This window comes from Polistes dominula, unplaced genomic scaffold (genome assembly GCF_049000335.1).
Source record: "Polistes dominula isolate Pdom_NZ unplaced genomic scaffold, Pdom_raw_medaka contig_82, whole genome shotgun sequence".
NCBI classification, from domain to species: Eukaryota; Metazoa; Arthropoda; class Insecta; order Hymenoptera; family Vespidae; genus Polistes; species Polistes dominula.
The window spans coordinates 2365581-2383378 of NW_028301046.1; the positions used below are offsets into that span (position 1 = coordinate 2365581).

The following is a 17798-nucleotide window of genomic DNA, read 5'->3' on the forward strand; positions in this document are numbered from 1 at the left end:
TTTATACCTTTCCTTCTTTGATTCCTTCTATTTAATTCATTTACAGAAACTAATTAATCTTATAATGTTTTTTTTAATAACTTTGATATATTTACAGATAATCCTTACGTAGAATTTTCAACACACATTTTTAGGACAAAGAAGGGAGAAAAAAATGAAATAGATTTAATAAAGTATTATTACAGTTTTTAATTTGTCATAAAAATAAGATATAATTAATTTTACAGTTTTATTTTTATATCATTAATTTATCAGTTATTTGTTAAAAAAAAAAAACAAAAAAACAAGAAAGACATTATTCCTGACTAAACCATAGATAGTATCTAACATCATTTGCTCAATGATATCAAATTTTATGTTTATTGTCTCATAAAAAATATGTTAAGCTACACGGTTTAACTTATACGGTAGTTTATGCATACATATTATTCATAACAGAATGGAGAATTTATTGTAAAAAGAAAAAATGTAATATTGAAATATATTGGAGGAAAAAAATGTTTCATAAAATAATATATTAATTATAATAACCATTGATTCTTTCAAATAAAAACGGAACAATGTGTATGTATGTATAATATATTAATATATATATATTTAACGTATCACAAGTAAATATGTTATGTATTTTACAATGTAATACGGAGAATATTAATTACAGCCTCTTATCGTAGGCAAATGATCAAAGCCTTGCTGATGGTGCATGGTCGTGCTTTTAGGCCGATTGTCATTTTGACCATGCGTGATAATGTTCATTTGAGGAAGTTGTGGTAATAGCATTTGATTGAATCTTGAATTATCGGTCCGATATCCATGATCTTCAACAACGTGATTATTTATTTGACTAAGTCTCGAACGATCTCTGTACTTTTTGAGTTTCTCGAATTCTTCTAATTCAACGTCAGGAATTTTGAAATGAAAATTTTCGAAGTATTCATGTTGCAGTAATTGTTCACACGTCAACCTTACATTGGGATCTTTGTCCAAACATTTTTCCAAAAAATCAATCTATCAATAAACACAAAATATATATATATATACATTATAGTGAACAAATAAAATACACTGTTTGAAATTGTCACGTTTAGAAAAATGTGATTTACGATTGAGATAAATATAATAGTATAGATTGTAAATGTTACCTGTAAATGCGTATTCGGTCTATCAGGAAAAATATCTTTAAATCGTATAAGTGTTTGCGGTGATGGAAGCGTTATACCAGCAAAGAATTCATTTTGCTGAAATATTGCTATGTGTCTTGGTAATAAATCACCCACAGTTCTTCTTATTAAATAAAGTTGATCCACATCTGATTTTCCAGGCCATAGAGCCTCTCCTCGAATTAATTCGGCAAATACGCATCCTATTGCCCAAACATCTACAGGTGTTCCATATTGAGTATCACCAACCTGTAAAAGAAAACTCAAAAAGTTCCAAAAACAAAAATAACATTGCTGAATATTTTTATATGAATAATTATTAAAAGATTTGAAATTTATTTTCGTTTAATTTACCAATAATTCTGGTGCTCTATACCATCTCGTTGCAACATATTCCGTGTAATTTTCACCTGGACTAAGCATTCGTGCAAATCCAAAATCACAAAGCTTAACAACTCCCTCCGCCGTAATTAAAATATTTTCTGGTTTAACATCTCTGTGAACGCAACCAAGTCGATGACAATATGCAATGCCCTGAAGAATTTGCCATGTGAGCTGTTTGATCATGAGATCTGGACAACCATGTGGATATTTCTCCATCTCATTTAATAATGTATGTTCGCAATATTCAAATACTAAATGTAACTTCCTCTTTCGTCTGAATACTTCCAGGAGATTTACCAAATTTGGGTGTTTCAAATTCTGTAGAAAAGAAAAATAAATAGAAAAATAATAGACAAATTTCATTAGATTAACACGTTCCCTCTGCCGTACACGTGTACCACCGGTGGTGGTACACACATGTTTATAACAAATTGAAAATATTCCTATATTCAAATATTGATGCATTATACAAAATACAGTATATAATAAAGCACATAAGTTTATTTAATTGTTATATTTACAATAATTAGTAATTAAATGTAATGGTTGATTTTGTTAAAGCAAAATTAAATGGCTTGAATGGCAAGTCAAATGAAAAGGGCTTGGCACGCGCGAACCGTGTTAAATATTATATCAAATAAAAAATAAAAATGATTAATTTATATCGATAAAAGAAAGTCATAATTATATAATCAATTAAAAAAGACGTGCATGTGAAAAATATTTTCTCAAAAAAAAAAAAAAAAAAGAAAAACTGAAACGTTCTAAAATAATGTAAGAGTAATGACCGAAGTATGCGAGGGGTTCTTTCTATACAGGTACGCCAGAACACATGCCCCAACATATTGACCAACGCTGTATTGACCGCTTGACCATTTCATTTAAATCGTGGTTAGGGTTTATTCATTTCCATATTCATTCACATGCAGTTCTTTTTTTTTCGCGAATAAGACGTTTAATTTTTTGAGCGTTCAACATTTACAAAAGTAAAGGATCGTCTTGCTATTTGAAATGTATGTATAATTTTTGGTGTGTACATGTGGTATATGTGTCCACATATTTACAGAAATATTTTCATCATATTTTAACAATAATATTAAGGATCCAAAAGACTGACCTTAAGCAATCGTATTTCTCGAAGTGCAATTTTTCTTATAAGAGGATCGTCCTCTGTTTGTTGAAATTTTTTGACGGCTACCAACTTTCCCGTATGCCGATCTCGACACTGGAAGACAACTCCATAACTACCCTCCCCAAGACGTCCCAATCGTTCATAACGTTCCATTGCTTTGCTTGGTGCACGAGACCTGTGTATAATAAAACGTAATATCTTATTTTATCTTTGATAATAAGAAAAACAAGAAAAAAAAACAATACGAAAAATGAAGAATTAGAAAATAATCATTTAAAAACTGTCTTTACTACATCTTTACATCTTCTAACTTTTATATCTACTTTTACGCCATGTCAATCGTAGCTTTCTAAAATTTTGTTCATTCATCATTGAGTAATCTATATATACATGTGATATTATTTTACGTAATATATATGTGTGTGTGTGTGTGTGTGTAATTTTTTTATTATAAATATTATATCTCTAATGCATAATTTATGAACCCTTCGAGTGTTAAATAACTTTTAACTAAAATGTTTTGTACAAAACCGAAATATTTATATATTTATTTAAATAGATTCTAATTTATAAATTATATTGAATAATTACAATTTTTCTGTCTGAATATAATTTAATTAATTAACATAAACATTACATTATTTTACATTAATAATAACAAACACGTATATATGCATCGTTAGGTAATTGTTACCAAACGCATATATACGTCTATAGCACTCTAAGGATTAATAAATAAATGTTTTCTAGAATTATCTAAAAAAAAATGTCTTCAATCACACTCATGAATTTCATATATACATATATATAGACATTTATGCATATTTATCTATACATATATAGATATTACAATATATTGATTGTGAGATCGCAATACTGATACGCACTTCTTATATTTGGCAAGACATGGCAAGGACGTAAACTGTTGGGCAAAAAGCATGTTACGTTGGTGAACAATGTAAACTGCACTGTCTACATTTTCTCTGCTGACCAAGGGTCAAACTCCCCAAGCTCGTTTGATTTTATCCATTGGACGGCATAAGACGCATGCGCTCTTTTCTTCAAGGATTTTTATTTTACCATACGAATGTAATGAAAGTATGATAGTTATGATACATAAAAAAAAATACAAAAAATTTTAAATGAAAAAAAAAAAACATTCAATTTGATGTTTACAATTTAAAAAAGAATCGCGTACCTAGGATATCGGAAAGATCTCACGTTAGATTTATAAATCCATATTATTTTCCAATATTACGGCTGCGCAAAGCTTTAAAGCTTCTTTTTTTTAAGTTTTTTTTTTATTATAAAAGTACGATACTTTTAATAAATGATATTAAAAGACTGTTAATTATTATTCTTTCCTGTATATTTCTATATGATGATAGACAAGCAGTAGCTTGTTTGAGAATTGTAGCAAATTTTTGTATATGCGCGTGCGCGTGCATATACATGTGTGTGTGTGTGTGTGTGTGTGTTTGTGTGTAAAAATAAAAGAACTTCATATATATATATATACTAATGAATGAAAAATATTGTAAACTTACCATAATGGTATAAACTGTCTATAATTAGCAAATTTCAAATCGTTACCCATCTCGATGTTGTTAAAATAAATATATGATGAATTATCATATGAAATAATTTCATAATAAATTTAATGAGAATTATTCAATAAAGTATATTAATTAAAACTGTAAATTCTTAATAATGTTCTAATTATAATTTGCATTGTATTACTGTTGTTGTTACATGTAAATGAAATCGGACGATGGACGGCCGTCATTATCTTCGAAAGGTTAGATACGTTCTTACAAACGTCACACTATCGATCATAAAAATATCATGGACTGCTTGAAAAGAGACAAATGACGATTTTATAAAAATTTGTTAAATAATCATTTTAAGTATTATTTGAAATTAAAAAAGACAACCTTAAAGTTTTTACTTTAAATTTTGAGAATATTTGATCTATTTAAATAATGTACTATAAAATATATCTTTTTCTGTAACAACCTCGTAATATGTTATAAAATATATAATATAACGTAATATTATCAGATAATAATTAACAAATAATAATTAATTGAAGACAAGGAGTAATATTTCAATTTGTTTACGTACAATAAGCCTAAGATAGTGTTCATTGAGTTTGATTGAAATGCCTTCCTTTCCACTAAACATACTGAACAATACTAAATGTGTAGAAATATTGCTTTACACATTTCTTGTCGTTGAACGCACGATTATTAACGATCGATAATATGCTATAGTTACTCCATGACCAGTCCATGACCATGAAAAAGGTGAAAAATATTTCTTTTCCGTTATCCACATGTAATCCATAAAACAAGAAATAATCCAAAAATGTGATACCACATATGATATAACAATCATTTTCATAATAATAATAATAATAGTTATGCAATAATAATTTTAACAAAAAATAATACACATGAAAAATATTGTTATAATATTCTATAAATAAATAGGTAACTAATATTTAAAAAAAAATTAATGCAACAACGTTACGTTTAAACAAAAAAATTAAACATTTTGTGTATGCAGTTACAATAATGAATCATTTTCATTAATACTTGTATGTATCTTCGATATATGTATGTACACATATAAAAAATCGATCAAGGTATAATATTAGTTATATATAAAACATCACGACATATGCTCACATACGTTAATATATAAGTAACATGCATAGGTCATACGTATGTATATTATAGTTACGTGTATGAAATGAATATTTTTCTATGCATCATCATACATTGCACAGTTATAGATTCAACCTTGAAAATATTTACCTTCTTGGTAGTAATGGAAGTGTACTACCAAAAAGCCAAAGAGTACTATCTTGAAGCCATTTCTCCATGCAGAAGCCACTCACTAGACGTTAGATTCACGAATGATGTCTTTTTGATTGACTGATATTATTAATACCCATGAAATTCGTTTAAAATGTAATCCAAAACCCGTCGACATTATTAACTGCATCGAATTGTTCTGTAAACTGTCAAAAGTCTGATTGCAAACGTTACACCAGGTTACTTGATCGAGACAACATCCATACGTTTACTAACTACGTCATTTCTAAGGATCGATATTTCGTAAGAAAAATTCTATTCGTGTTTAAATGTCACGCAACCATTAACGTATCCTTTTGATCTATATATAACTGATTATATCGGCAAGCATTAAAATATTTTCAAAGAGAATTCGTAGAAACTTTGTCTTTCGATATTTTTAAATAGACAAAATGTGGACGATATCATTGATTAAAAAAAAAAAAAAAATGTATTCAAATGTAAAAAGTTTAGTTTTATACTATCAATTATACTAAATAGTATATATATATAGTTCTGAACATTTCTTTTTATTAATGAACAATATGTTACTTTTACATTAGATCACTAATTTAATTGCAAATAATTGAACTTATATCTATCAGAAAAATCGATAATCGAATTAAATTCTGCTTAAAATATGAATTTTTTTTTTTTTTTTTTTGTTTTCATACCCTTCTCTTGACAATTTAATTGTCAAGAATACTTACATATCTATATGAAATTTATGTATATCGTATAAAATTTATATTATAACATTTTTAATCATAAATATTTGTTTCGCGTTGGCCACTGTATGTTGGAATTTCGTCTGGCAGTTTGCAGTAATATTTACAAATTAAAACCATATTATAATATAGAATAAATAATAACATTTTTGTATAGAAAAACAAAAAACTCTCGATATTGCACTTGTTCTTTTAAAACAAAACAAAAAATAAAATATTAAATTAACAACAGATAAAGTACATAGATAAGTATATAGATAAGACAAGACATTTGCTTATACAAATAATTTTGTATAGGTTACGGTCAATGTATTAATGAGGACATTTTACAGAATGCCCATAAAGTTTAGGTCAATCTAAAATGACAGAAGAGAGAGAACCTGTAAAATACTTGTTCATTATACTCATTGCTCATTTTACATGGACAATCAATAAAATATACGTTGCTCATATCATATACAATGCATGTACATGATATTAAATATACTGAACGTTTTAAACACTCTTAGCACTTCGTTTCATAGAATGAGAGGATTTCGTAGTCCCTTGACTTTCTCCTCTAACTGTAAAAGTAACGAAATATCTTTTGGTGCAATCTAATCTTTCAGCTGGTAGAGCGATAACTTGTTTTTCGTCACCGTGAGTTACTTCCACCTTTGATAAATCAAATCAATATTATTTGTTTCGCTTTAATAAAGATATTTCAGAAGATTAGTTAACTTACCGTCATTTGTCCTCTTCCACGTGTCTCGATTTTTGGAAAGTGATCCACTCGTTCTTGCGCCTCTCCGCCAACTACAATCATCGTCTATTATCAAAATTCGAAAGATCAAACATTTCATGAATTATCACAAATTCCATTTAATCGTGTACTTACAATTAGATTTGTAACATAACTTACTATAAGTATAAACAGGTACTGAAGTATAAGCAGTTGTAGCGTGATGACACCGATGAGTTTTTTGAGTACAATATTTTGCATCTGTACAAAAATTTGGGGTGACCGGTCTCCTTTGTAATTTCCTTAATTGTTCGTATAAGAAGGCTTCGAAATGTCTGTCGAGTATGAATGATAAAATAAAATGTACAATATTTCTAAATTTTTCATTTGACTGTGTTAACAATAGAATTAAAAATACTGAAAACCTGAATGTAAATGGTTGATCATATTTAGCAACACCAAGGGTTGGACCAGTCATGCCAGCTTTATGAAATGACTCGACCTACAAATTATTTCGATAATTACGTTTTTTTTTTTTAAAGATAAACTATAATCCAATTTTCTTACCTGTCTTTTAACCAAAACTTGTTCATTAGCTCTACCATGCCTAATCTGCAATCTTTTAAGTTCCATCAATTGAAAAAAGATCTTCCTTTCTAAATGATAACGACGCAAATTAATTTGAACGTCTCTCGTGACGGTATCTACATTGAGAAGCTGATGTTTATCAAGTTTCGAACATTCAACCATGTTCTTTCTCTTTGGTATTTTAGAAACTCTCGGACTTGGTTCTATTCCACTATCTCTACCACCACTATCACGACGACACTGTTTGGTACATTGTCGAAAACGTTGATTTTCCGATGGAATTTTAGGTATCTTTTCCGAATACGTGCAAAGTTTTCTTTGAACCTGATAATAGGAACATTATTACGTTCATATAATTTCAATGTGTAAAGTAATATACAAGAGTATTAAATTACCTGTGGTAAAGTAACGATAGTCGAAGTTTTGGATGTACCGACGTAAGTTTCTTTCTCACTGGTACTCGGTAAAACTCTGATAACACCCATTTCATTATTTTCTTCTTGTCTCGTATCACGTTCCCCATCTTCTCTGATTACTTTTCTAATTTCTTTCTCAATTTCTTCATCCTCTTCAAACCATTCCGGACTCTCAATAACGGCAACTATAGCACTACGATCTAAAGAACGTTCATCGGATTTGTCAAATAAATTTTTAGTTCTGTTCGATGTTTTTGTTCCAGTCAAGGGACACTCAGCATCTTTTGTCTGCTTTCTCAACAATTCTTTCGAATACCTTGAACGTCTTGTTGCCATTGGTGACAAATTCTTGACTTCTGACACAGATATAACAACACAATATTCATTTGTTTTCTAAATATTAAACAATTCAAATGTATTCTCATGTTTACCTTTATTTAAAAAAGATTTGTCCTCGTTTGTAGTATTATTTGCATCTACTTTTTTACCAATCCTGACTTTATTAGATTCTCTTGTTTTATGTTCGTCGAATTTGACTTCGTGAACGGTACCCTTAGCTAGGACTGGTGTATTCGTTCTTGAAAAGTCATTCTCATCTTCTCGTATCAATACTGAATCTCTAGAATCTGAAGATAAATCTACAGATTTGCCACGTGCAGAATCTACTTGTTCTTTATCCTCAAAAAAATCATTGCCATATGGTGCATCGAAAGAAGGAGATGATGCCTCATCCTGACGTTTCTCTTGTTGAATTTGAAAAGATTCTTTATTCGTTAAGTCAAAATCATCGATGACAATATTCGATTCTTCGACATCCTTTTGCACTGTACCATTTCTACTGTGTTCTTCTTTCGAATCTATTGTCTCAGTTACCTCATCTTTTTCTTCTTTCGAAAGTTTTTCTAACGCCAAAGTTGGCATATCTTCTTTAAGTGATTCTTTCGATGTATGAGCATGTGAATCTAATTCTGAAGGCACATTATCCACACTGCTTTCAATATTTTTCGGAGAACTCGGCAAATTGGTAGGAATTATTTGATCATTTTCTTCATTTTCTTTTTGAGAATCCTCCTCTCGTTGATTCAGACGTCCTTCTTCCTGAGAATCCAATGAAGTGCTTTCGGGTTTTTTTTCTTGGAATGCGCGCAACCTACCTAGTGAATGGTTTCTATAGAAAACGAGGCTAAGATTATAACATTTTTAGTTTATACAAAGTAGGATATTGATTGGCTCGCTTGATCTAATTAAAGTTATATATCTGAGTTTAAAAAAAAACCAATTTAATGACCTTAACATAGATTATAAATGTTCAAAACACGGTGCTGAAAACTTGGTCAATACTTTCCCTTTTGTAAAATTGGACTTGATTATCGAGATACAAAATAAAATGTAAATTTATTATAAATATTAATAGCTTAAAGCCTTACCTTCAACCTCTTCAACCTCGCTTACTACCTTCTCATCATTATTCCTTTCTTTTACTTTATCATCATTCCTATCTTCAATACTAGATCGTATATTTTGAATATCCTTTTTTAAATCTTTAGCCTTCATGACCAACGAGTTAGATAATTGATCGGATTTCGTTTGAACATCGTCCACATTACTTAGCAATTCTTCATTGTTTTTATCAGATATCTCTTTTTCCAAAGCATCTTCAAAAGTAACTTCCTTCGAAGTTTCCATCGTAGATTTTGGAGTATCTGGTCCTTGATCTTTGTGAACCATCGCAGTAACTAAAACTCGTTCGACGGTTTCGTGACTTGTACTATCAGTCACGTCTCTATGATGATAGCGTCTTTCTACGAAGGATATTTCTTTGTCTTCTGATGTCGATGATTTTGAAGCAACTTGATCATCATCATCGTCAACTTCATCAACATTTTTATACTCTTCTTCCTCAATTTCTTTTTTGTCTGAATGTGACTTTGATTTAGCACTTGCTGTATCCTTTTCAGATACCTTGTCTGATGTTTTATCCTTATCGGATAATTTATCTGATGTTGTCGATACACAGGACTCTGATTTCTGTCTCAAATTGCTTTTACGAGATCCTTTTCCTCTACTATCTTTCAAATTTTCTTTCGATTTCTGTGCTTTTCCTCCGGATACAATCTTTTCACACTTTTTCTTTTCAACGGACGTTCTCACCACGATTACTTCCAAACTGTCATCGGTACCACTGTGCTCGTCTTGATCACTCTTTGTTTCCGGTTGTAAATTCTTCCGATTGGCTCTACTTGCTTCAATCTCTGACTTTGATCTCTTTTTATTCTTATCCGCTCGACATTTTGATCTCCGTCTTCCAAACTTACGTTGAAGAAGAAACGTCCTTACCTTTCCGTCCTTTCTTAAATCATCTTGAAAACTATCATCGCTATAATTTATAGATGAATCGCTATAATCGTCCTTAGATCTTGCTCTAAGTCGTCTTTTTCTTCCTTTGCGTGCTAATTTTTCATCAGTAGTCGTATCATTATCGTCGTATCTAAAAAAAAAACATCATGTGCAATAAAAAATGAGTACAAGCATAATACTTTAAATTAATTTGTTGTCGAAGAAAACGCATACCTCGCAGATTCGCTTCTGCTTCGTTGCTGGCATTCTTTTCTCGAAGACCCCTTCTTAGATAGTCGAATTTCTTCTTCACTGAAACTTCGACTATCTCGTCGCAATAAATTCTTGCAATTTCCTTTCTTTCGTGTCCTTTTCTCGATCCATCGTTCCTCGTAATAGACACGGGGTGCCTTGCGTGCGTGATCCCATTTTGGAGAACTATCTTCCGAATCTGTGTCACTCTCAGTACGGTTAACTCGAAATTTTGCAGAAAAAACTGAAAGACAAAGAGGATATCATTAAAAAAGCATAAAATAAGTGAGTCATACCATTTGTGTTTACACAAACATTCGAGGTATTCGAGAATTGAGTTCTAACCCTTCCCAGGTGTACTCCTGCGATCTCTTAATCGTTGGGCAGTAGTTCCACCATGCATTTGAATTAATTTAGCACAATCTCTGTGGCCTCTATAAAGAGCAGCATCCAAAGCGGTCATCATATTACCCTTGTTAGTCCTTAGAATGGCATTTATTTTTGCACCATGATCCAAAAGCACCTTGCAAGCATCCAAATGACCATGAAGTGCTGCTACATGAAGAGGCGTCTTACCGTCTTGCGTAACGATATCCAACGTACTCGGACGTTTTTTAGCCAACCATTTGAGTAGTTCGATTCTTCCGGAAGCCACAGCCTCGTGAGCAACCCCTGTACCTCGTACTGTTCTAGCATGCAACGAGCCACCATGTTGCGCTAAGATTTTTAACGTTTCCAATTGACCCTTAGCTGCTGCACATAGGGCTGGCCTAAAACATATTAGTTTTTTGATTAATTTGAATAGACATAAAAGAAATGAGATTCCAACTTACGTTCTACCCTTTCGATCTTGTCGATTTGGATCAGCTCCTAATTTAAGAATCAAGGCCGTAGCGTCGGCGTGACCGAGCGTAGCGGCATAATGTAGAGCGGAACAACCATTATCATCTACATGATCGGGCTGGGATCCGCACAAATTAATCAAAGCTTCGACACATCTTGCATGACCTCTCGACGCGGCGCAATGAAGTGCAGTTAAGCCATCTTTATCCGATGCTCCTGCGGCCGCAGCTCCCCCGACCCTTTATCGTTTATCGACATCGACATGGTTATCTACTTGCTATCTATCTACTATCTTCGAATATTTTCATTCCCTTTCAATTCTCTCTTACATAATAGATGGATAGATATATACATAGGTATACGTACATGCCAAATTAGTTAGGACATATTAATTACCTTGCCAAAGCTAAAACTGCCTCCACGCTACCGGCACTAGCCGCCCATAAGATTGCCTGTCGTCCATCTTCATCCTTCGCATTAACGTCAGCTCCAAATTCTATAAGAGTTTGTAATACCTTTAAACCAACTTTCTTTGGAACCGCGAGTTCGGCAGTCGCTGCGGCACCGCAACATTGCGCTGCGTAATGGAGGGGTGAACCTCCGCGAAGATCTGGCGTTGAAGGCCTAGCACCTGCAGCTAAGATCAGACGTACGCATTCCGCTTCGCCGCAAACTAAAAAAAACGTCAATAATTTATAGAAAAGTTCTATCTACGAAGTACCTATTTATATCGTATAATAGTTCGGTATGGTTCTCGTCATAGCTTAGCATAGTTTACCCGATAGCTAACTCGAATATTTATCGATAACACCAATCATAGGCCACGATCTTTATATCGTCTTATATCGTCTTGCGTGTTGCTTTTATGCTTAGAATTACGTCACCTCATAGTAGCTGACCCACTGACTCATTACGTCAACTTGACTCACATTTACTTTTCTACTTTTTAATCTATACTTTTTACTTTAATTTATTTCTTAATGAACATATAATAGATAAAAACTTGTACCTAAATGAGATCGTTTTTTCTAATGAGACTTAATAAAATGCATCTTGCCGAAACCCCTACCAGTGGCCCAATGAAGAACGCTGTGACCTTCCAAATCTTTGGCATTAACGTCGGCACCATTTGCTAATAAAACAGCTACCAACTGAGTATCGCCTGCAATGACTGCAAGATGAAGAGGTGTATGTCCCTCGGCATCGGGAGCATTAACCAATTCTGGTGCCGCTGATGCAACGGCACCACCCGTTCCAGCATCCATACAGTAATGAAGTGCACTTCTTAACGTTCTATCTCTATAACAGATGCTTTCCTCTTGCTCTCTCAATAATCTCAAGACTTTATGTCTGTCGGCCTGCTGGCAAGCGTGCATCAAAGGTGTGGCGCCAATTTGCAATACTCTACGAAAGTAGAGTAGGATTTGTTTTCGTGTACAAAAATAAAATAGAATAAAAAAAAAGTATAGAAATTATAAATCTAATCGAGACATTACCTGTAAGGTCTCTTCTTATGATGATTTTGATAACATGTAGGATAATTGACGTCATGCGACCACGAATTTACAGCAGGTTTTAATTTCTGTCGGTGATTAGTAGAAGGTATCAATGGCGGCAGAAACAAATCGGCTACGCGTTCCTGCTTCTTTGCTTGAGCCTTCTCTGGAAGCTTCAAAGGTATAGGTGGAGTCTTAGTGTCCATGCCCGTCTTTGACACCGTTTTTCGACTAATACAACCTCAAGTAAGAACATCTTTTGCCTTGTAGTCGGATCGAACTCATCGTGTGCAAGAAAATCAGTCCGGTCTCGCCGCCCAGAATGTGGGTCGACGCTTTAAAAAAGTAGTTGGCTTGAATTTCTCTCACCTTCTTAAAAAGATATAATGTTGATGACCGAATCGTTGGCGTATAATTCACTCCTATTTAATGTTTCCTCTTTTACATGTACTACACACATATACACATCGCGTAATACTAATGTCATTCCATATTATAGTACAAAAATTCTGTTAGTGTTACATCTACGTATTTTTTTATGTAACCTGTGACAAATCATCTATCTTTATAATTTAAATATAATAATTAGCGTAAAATTAACGCATGATTTGTGCTTATACATGTGTACAAATAATAACTCACTTCGTAAACGATGTCAATTGAAAAAATGTATTATGAAGATCAGTTTTAAATGGTAAGAAAATAATTTGATGTAACGATCACTGAAGCAACTTACATATCTCAACAAGTGATTCGTGTCCACGATAATGATGCTTCGTAGAAGCTAGCCGAAGAACGACAAACGATCTACTATCGTTACATCTGGATCACTAGGGTCTAGCCCAAATTTAAAGTTTGATTACTGACCACGTGGTAGACTGACCAGGTCACTCGATACCATAGAAACCAACCGTCACAACATTTAGCACCAATAAAGAACCATAGTGGAAAATCTCACGACAAGGTCGCCACGTGTTTAATCCTATTATCTTACAATAGATTATTTTACATTTCAGATGTTAGATACTATAATACTATAATAAATGAATAATTAATATATTTCATTGTGACAATACCATGATTATAATTAAAAATAGAATATTAGGGAATGTTACATGTTGGTATCGTTAACATTTTCTATCTTTCAAATACAATAATTCTTAAAATAAGTTTTATGTTGTAGGAGAGAATATTGATGGATCGATAACGATTATATCGCATATCCAATGTTTCATATAGATTTTCAATGAAGTATAGACAATCGTTTAACGATTCGTCCTATTAATTATTTCTTCGCGTGTATATATATATATTCTAAATGGTACCATCTGTACTAATACTTAATTTATTTCATTTTAATGAAAGATTAGAATGATAGGTAATATGAAAAGTTTAGTCTTTCTTTGGTAATGCATAACTCTTGTAAAAATCAGCACAGTAGCATGCGTTCTTGTTGAGTAAATACATATACATAAATACATTCATGCATGCATACATACATATGTTGCACGTATAAGAACCCACGTGCGCGCGTGCCATAACGTGAGGGTGACTGAAAATCGTTATTTCGTTGATTCAGTGTGCAGCACGTCAATCGTTATTATACCGTTAATAATTTGTTGAGACCTTCACTATTCGTGTGATATACTGAATCACCCCGTTAAAAATTGTTCATCATGATATCACATAATTTGTAACGAGATATACTCGTGCGCAATGAGATATTAAGCTTACAAAATAATCTTCAATCTTTCGTGGTTATTATTTTGACATGAATATTGGATATTAGAAATATGACATTGATACAAATCTATGTAAATTGTTTGATATCAATTAAAAGCTTATAATTTACAATTTCAAGTACCTAATTTAATTGATTATTTATCGTTAGGAAAGATGATCATTTTTTTTTTTAAATAATCTTATTAATATAAACTATATATATAGAATGTAGATGTAAATGCAGATGTAAATGCATAGTAAGGATAAATCTTTTTCAGGGACATGATTTTGATGTTTCATATTTTAAAGAAATTCAAAACTTACTTAATAAAATAATATATCGTACATCCTCTGAATTCATCGTGATTTAAAAAATGGCGCGAATTCGAAATTTGAATCTTATGATAGAAATACAATTACATTCAACCACGAGGATTGTTTTTCACGAAAATGAGAAACATACCTTACTACTGTACGGTACGTACTGACGCGCTGATTCCTATGTTAGGCTTCCAACTAATTCAGGGGTTGCTTAGTTACTCTTCACTACAGTAGCACAACAATAAGACTCGCTCGTATTATTAATATATAACAGCTCGTGATTAATTTCTCAATGTACTCTTGAATACTTTTTTTTTAATAACAATCAAACAATTGACTTCAATGATGATGGCCCATCTACTTTTAAACCCATCATTTAAATTTCTTTCATAAAACTTCTGTTTATATATGTATTTTAGAAACCACTAAAGTAACATTGGGGGTATAGCTCAGTGGTAGAGCATTCGACTGCAGATCGAGAGGTCCCCGGTTCAAACCCGGGTGCCCCCTAAAATCTTTTTTTTCTTTTTGTTTTTTTTTAATAATTATTAAAAATCTTAATATTTTAATATTTAAAACTAAAAAAGATAACTAATTTCGTTGAATATGTATATGATAATTATTTGTTATCTTTATCTTCTTTTCGTAAATAAGGAAGAAGAAAAATCTCGTTTATATAATTATAATAAATGATATTTCATCATAATTATAAATAAATAATGATATTATGAAATGTGTTGCATCTGTATAGTAATTATAATTCATTTGAAATAATGATCTGATAAAAAAAAAGTGCATTATCGAATGTCACTATTGTTGTCACTAGTCACATGAGAGGTTAAAAATTATGTTGGTGGTACTGACATGAGTAGTAAGAGACCATATAACTAGAGAACCTCGAAGTATGGTGACGTGTGTTGAGAAGTGTCTTGTATTTTAGATTTGTAAACTAATATTAACATAATAAACGCACCTAAAATAGAAAATTAACAGTTTATTTTAAAATATCATACTATTCGCTAAACTATATAAAATAAAACATGAATTATAGTCAAGGTGCACGTCGTGGTAAGTAATAAACGAATGAACAAAATCAATGAACATCAGAAAATAAATTCTCCCATGAAATATCCTATCAATTGATAATAATATATTCTTTTCATTCTTTTTTGTGGTACCTTATTCGTAATTCATTTAGAAAAGATGAATGAATTAATGGAGGTTATGTTACTTTACATTCTATATTAAGTATCATTACTTTTTTTTATATGAAAACAAATGTCAAATAGGTAAGCCAAAGAGGTTATTAGATCCATCGGCTGGTCTGTCAACACGTCCTGTGCCAATGGTAGAAAATTCATATATATACAATCAGCAGGTAAAAATATCAATTATACAGTGTTCTTTATATATCACATGTAATATTGTCAACTATATTTGCATAAGGTACCAACAAACAATGGCATGCCATCGGAATATATTTTCAATATGCAAGAACAAGCTCCATCTCCAAGTGGATTTACCCCAATGACACCAATGCCAATGCAACATTATGCACCACGTAATGATGATCGCACAGAGAATTATACCAATCCTCAGTTCGCAGCTCAAATATTGTCGCAGCCAGTTGTTACAGATATGGCTGTACAGTATGGAACGGCATTGGTAGGATCAGGAAAGCAACACTTTGAAAAATATGTGCCAGTTAGAGCATTAAAGTATTATTTTGCTGTGGATACTAATTATGTCTTTGGAAAACTTGCAATTTTGTTCTTCCCATTCACTCACAAAGTAAGTATTTAATTAAAAATAAATGAATATTTCATTAATTGTTTAATGTGTAATTGTAAAAAGTATTAAATGAATTTAATATTATTAACAGGACTGGACTGTAAAATACGAACAAGATATGCCCTTGCAACCACGTTATGAAAAGAATGCACCGGACATGTATATCCCAATGATGTCATTTTTAACATATGTGGTACTAGCTGGTTTGGTTTTAGGTGCTCAAGAACGTTTCAGCCCTGAACAACTTAGTATATTAGCTAGTTCTGTATTAGCTTGGGGTATAGTGGAACTAATAGTTCATATTATCAGTTTGTATGTAATGAATATCGAAACAAGCTTGGCTACTTTGGATTTACTGGCTTATTGCGGTTATAAATATGTTGGTATAAATGCAGCTCTATTGAGCTCATTACCATTTAAAAAAATTGGTTACTATGCAGCATTGTTATATTTTAGTGCAACATTAGCATTTTTTCTCATGAGATCTTTGAAATTAAGAGTTATTCCGCAGGGTCAGATTTCATATACAGCAACAGGTAATAGAAGAAGACTTTACTTTATATTTTTTGTAGCAATTATTCAACCTTTATTGATGTGGTGGTTGTCTTACCATTTAATATAAATAAACATTTCGAGTACAAAAACTATCCCTTCAACAAATAAATAAAATGTATATTTATTATAATTTATCGATTATACATTTTTCTAATAAAAATTTTACGGATATGATATTGTTTCAGTCAATCTACAAAATGTTATTCATTTATTGTTAGTTGTTTAGTGATAAGGTGGAAAGGGGAAGAGTGATTTTAAGCTATTATAAATGAAACAAACCAATTTTTGAAATTTAAAAATATGTATGTACACATGTTCTTAAAAATTTTTGATCAATCTGTAAAATGTATTTTAGCAGGATTTGTCAAAGTACAAGGAGGGATTCTATACTATACATCCATGTTTCTACATATTATAAGAACTTAGTTTAATATATTGCATTAATTTTTTGTATTCATGGTCTCCGACTATCGCTCCGTACAGATGTAATTATT

General features: G+C 31.6%; 3 protein-coding genes and 1 non-coding gene across 6 annotated transcripts; 2 read left to right on the forward strand and 2 right to left on the reverse strand.

Annotated features, from left to right (window-relative positions):
- Window positions 1-268: 268 nt before the first annotated feature.
- Window positions 269-5831, reverse strand: LOC107074645 (cyclin-dependent kinase-like 4). Of its 3 annotated transcripts, none has more exons than XM_015336279.2 (5): window positions 5496-5831; window positions 2662-2851; window positions 1515-1862; window positions 1143-1409; window positions 269-1008 (listed from the first exon to the last, which is right to left on the reverse strand). In XM_015336279.2, the coding sequence occupies exons 1-5, from the start codon at window positions 5561-5563 to the stop codon at window positions 652-654; spliced, it is 1230 nt and encodes a 409-aa protein (XP_015191765.1). In that variant the 5' UTR covers window positions 5564-5831; the 3' UTR covers window positions 269-651. The 3 variants fall into 3 exon arrangements, with proteins under 3 accessions (XP_015191765.1, XP_015191767.1, XP_089031312.1); XM_015336281.2 differs by lacking the exon at window positions 5496-5831 and adding an exon at window positions 4801-5097; XM_089175186.1 differs by lacking the exon at window positions 5496-5831 and adding an exon at window positions 3564-4167.
- Window positions 5832-6118: 287 nt separating this feature from the next.
- On the reverse strand, window positions 6119-15099 carry LOC107074646 (uncharacterized). The gene is made up of 14 exons (XM_015336283.2): window positions 12916-15099; window positions 12489-12823; window positions 11816-12092; window positions 11410-11658; window positions 10922-11346; window positions 10559-10820; window positions 9415-10475; window positions 8419-9141; window positions 7967-8343; window positions 7551-7895; window positions 7409-7485; window positions 7164-7318; window positions 6987-7057; window positions 6119-6916 (listed from the first exon to the last, which is right to left on the reverse strand). The coding sequence occupies exons 1-14, from the start codon at window positions 13119-13121 to the stop codon at window positions 6758-6760; spliced, it is 4722 nt and encodes a 1573-aa protein (XP_015191769.2). The 5' UTR covers window positions 13122-15099; the 3' UTR covers window positions 6119-6757.
- Window positions 15100-15396: 297 nt separating this feature from the next.
- Window positions 15397-15468, forward strand: TRNAC-GCA (transfer RNA cysteine (anticodon GCA)). The gene has a single exon. It is a non-coding gene; the product is annotated as a tRNA-Cys (tRNA).
- A 367-nt stretch (window positions 15469-15835) lies between these two features.
- On the forward strand, window positions 15836-17478 carry Yif1 (Yip1d-interacting factor 1). The gene is made up of 4 exons (XM_015336286.2): window positions 15836-16026; window positions 16248-16336; window positions 16405-16749; window positions 16841-17478. The coding sequence occupies exons 1-4, from the start codon at window positions 15999-16001 to the stop codon at window positions 17369-17371; spliced, it is 993 nt and encodes a 330-aa protein (XP_015191772.2). The 5' UTR covers window positions 15836-15998; the 3' UTR covers window positions 17372-17478.
- Window positions 17479-17798: the final 320 nt, after the last annotated feature.

What these genes read in the sequence shown, in the direction of transcription:
- Yif1 (XM_015336286.2), top strand. Translation starts at nt 15,999, where the DNA reads ATGAATTATAGTCAAGGTGCACGTCGTG. An exon ending in TAGTCAAGGTGCACGTCGTG is followed by an intron (nt 16,027 to 16,247) that starts GTAAGTAATAAA and finishes AATGTCAAATAG; the next exon opens with GTAAGCCAAAGAGGTTATTA. An exon ending in TCTTCCCATTCACTCACAAA is followed by an intron (nt 16,750 to 16,840) that starts GTAAGTATTTAA and finishes TATTATTAACAG; the next exon opens with GACTGGACTGTAAAATACGA.
- LOC107074645 (XM_015336279.2), bottom strand. Translation starts at nt 5,563, where the DNA reads ATGGAGAAATGGCTTCAAGATAGTACTCTTTGGCTTTTTGGTAGTACA. An exon ending in ATAGAGCACCAGAATTATTG is followed by an intron (nt 1,410 to 1,514) that starts GTAAATTAAACG and finishes TTTCTTTTACAG; the next exon opens with GTTGGTGATACTCAATATGG. An exon ending in GACCGAATACGCATTTACAG is followed by an intron (nt 1,009 to 1,142) that starts GTAACATTTACA and finishes GTTTATTGATAG; the next exon opens with ATTGATTTTTTGGAAAAATG.
- LOC107074646 (XM_015336283.2), bottom strand. Translation starts at nt 13,121, where the DNA reads ATGGACACTAAGACTCCACCTATACCTTTGAAGCTTCCAGAGAAGGCT. An exon ending in AAGTTTTGGTTAAAAGACAG is followed by an intron (nt 7,486 to 7,550) that starts GTAAGAAAATTG and finishes AATAATTTGTAG; the next exon opens with GTCGAGTCATTTCATAAAGC. An exon ending in GATCAACCATTTACATTCAG is followed by an intron (nt 7,319 to 7,408) that starts GTTTTCAGTATT and finishes CATACTCGACAG; the next exon opens with ACATTTCGAAGCCTTCTTAT.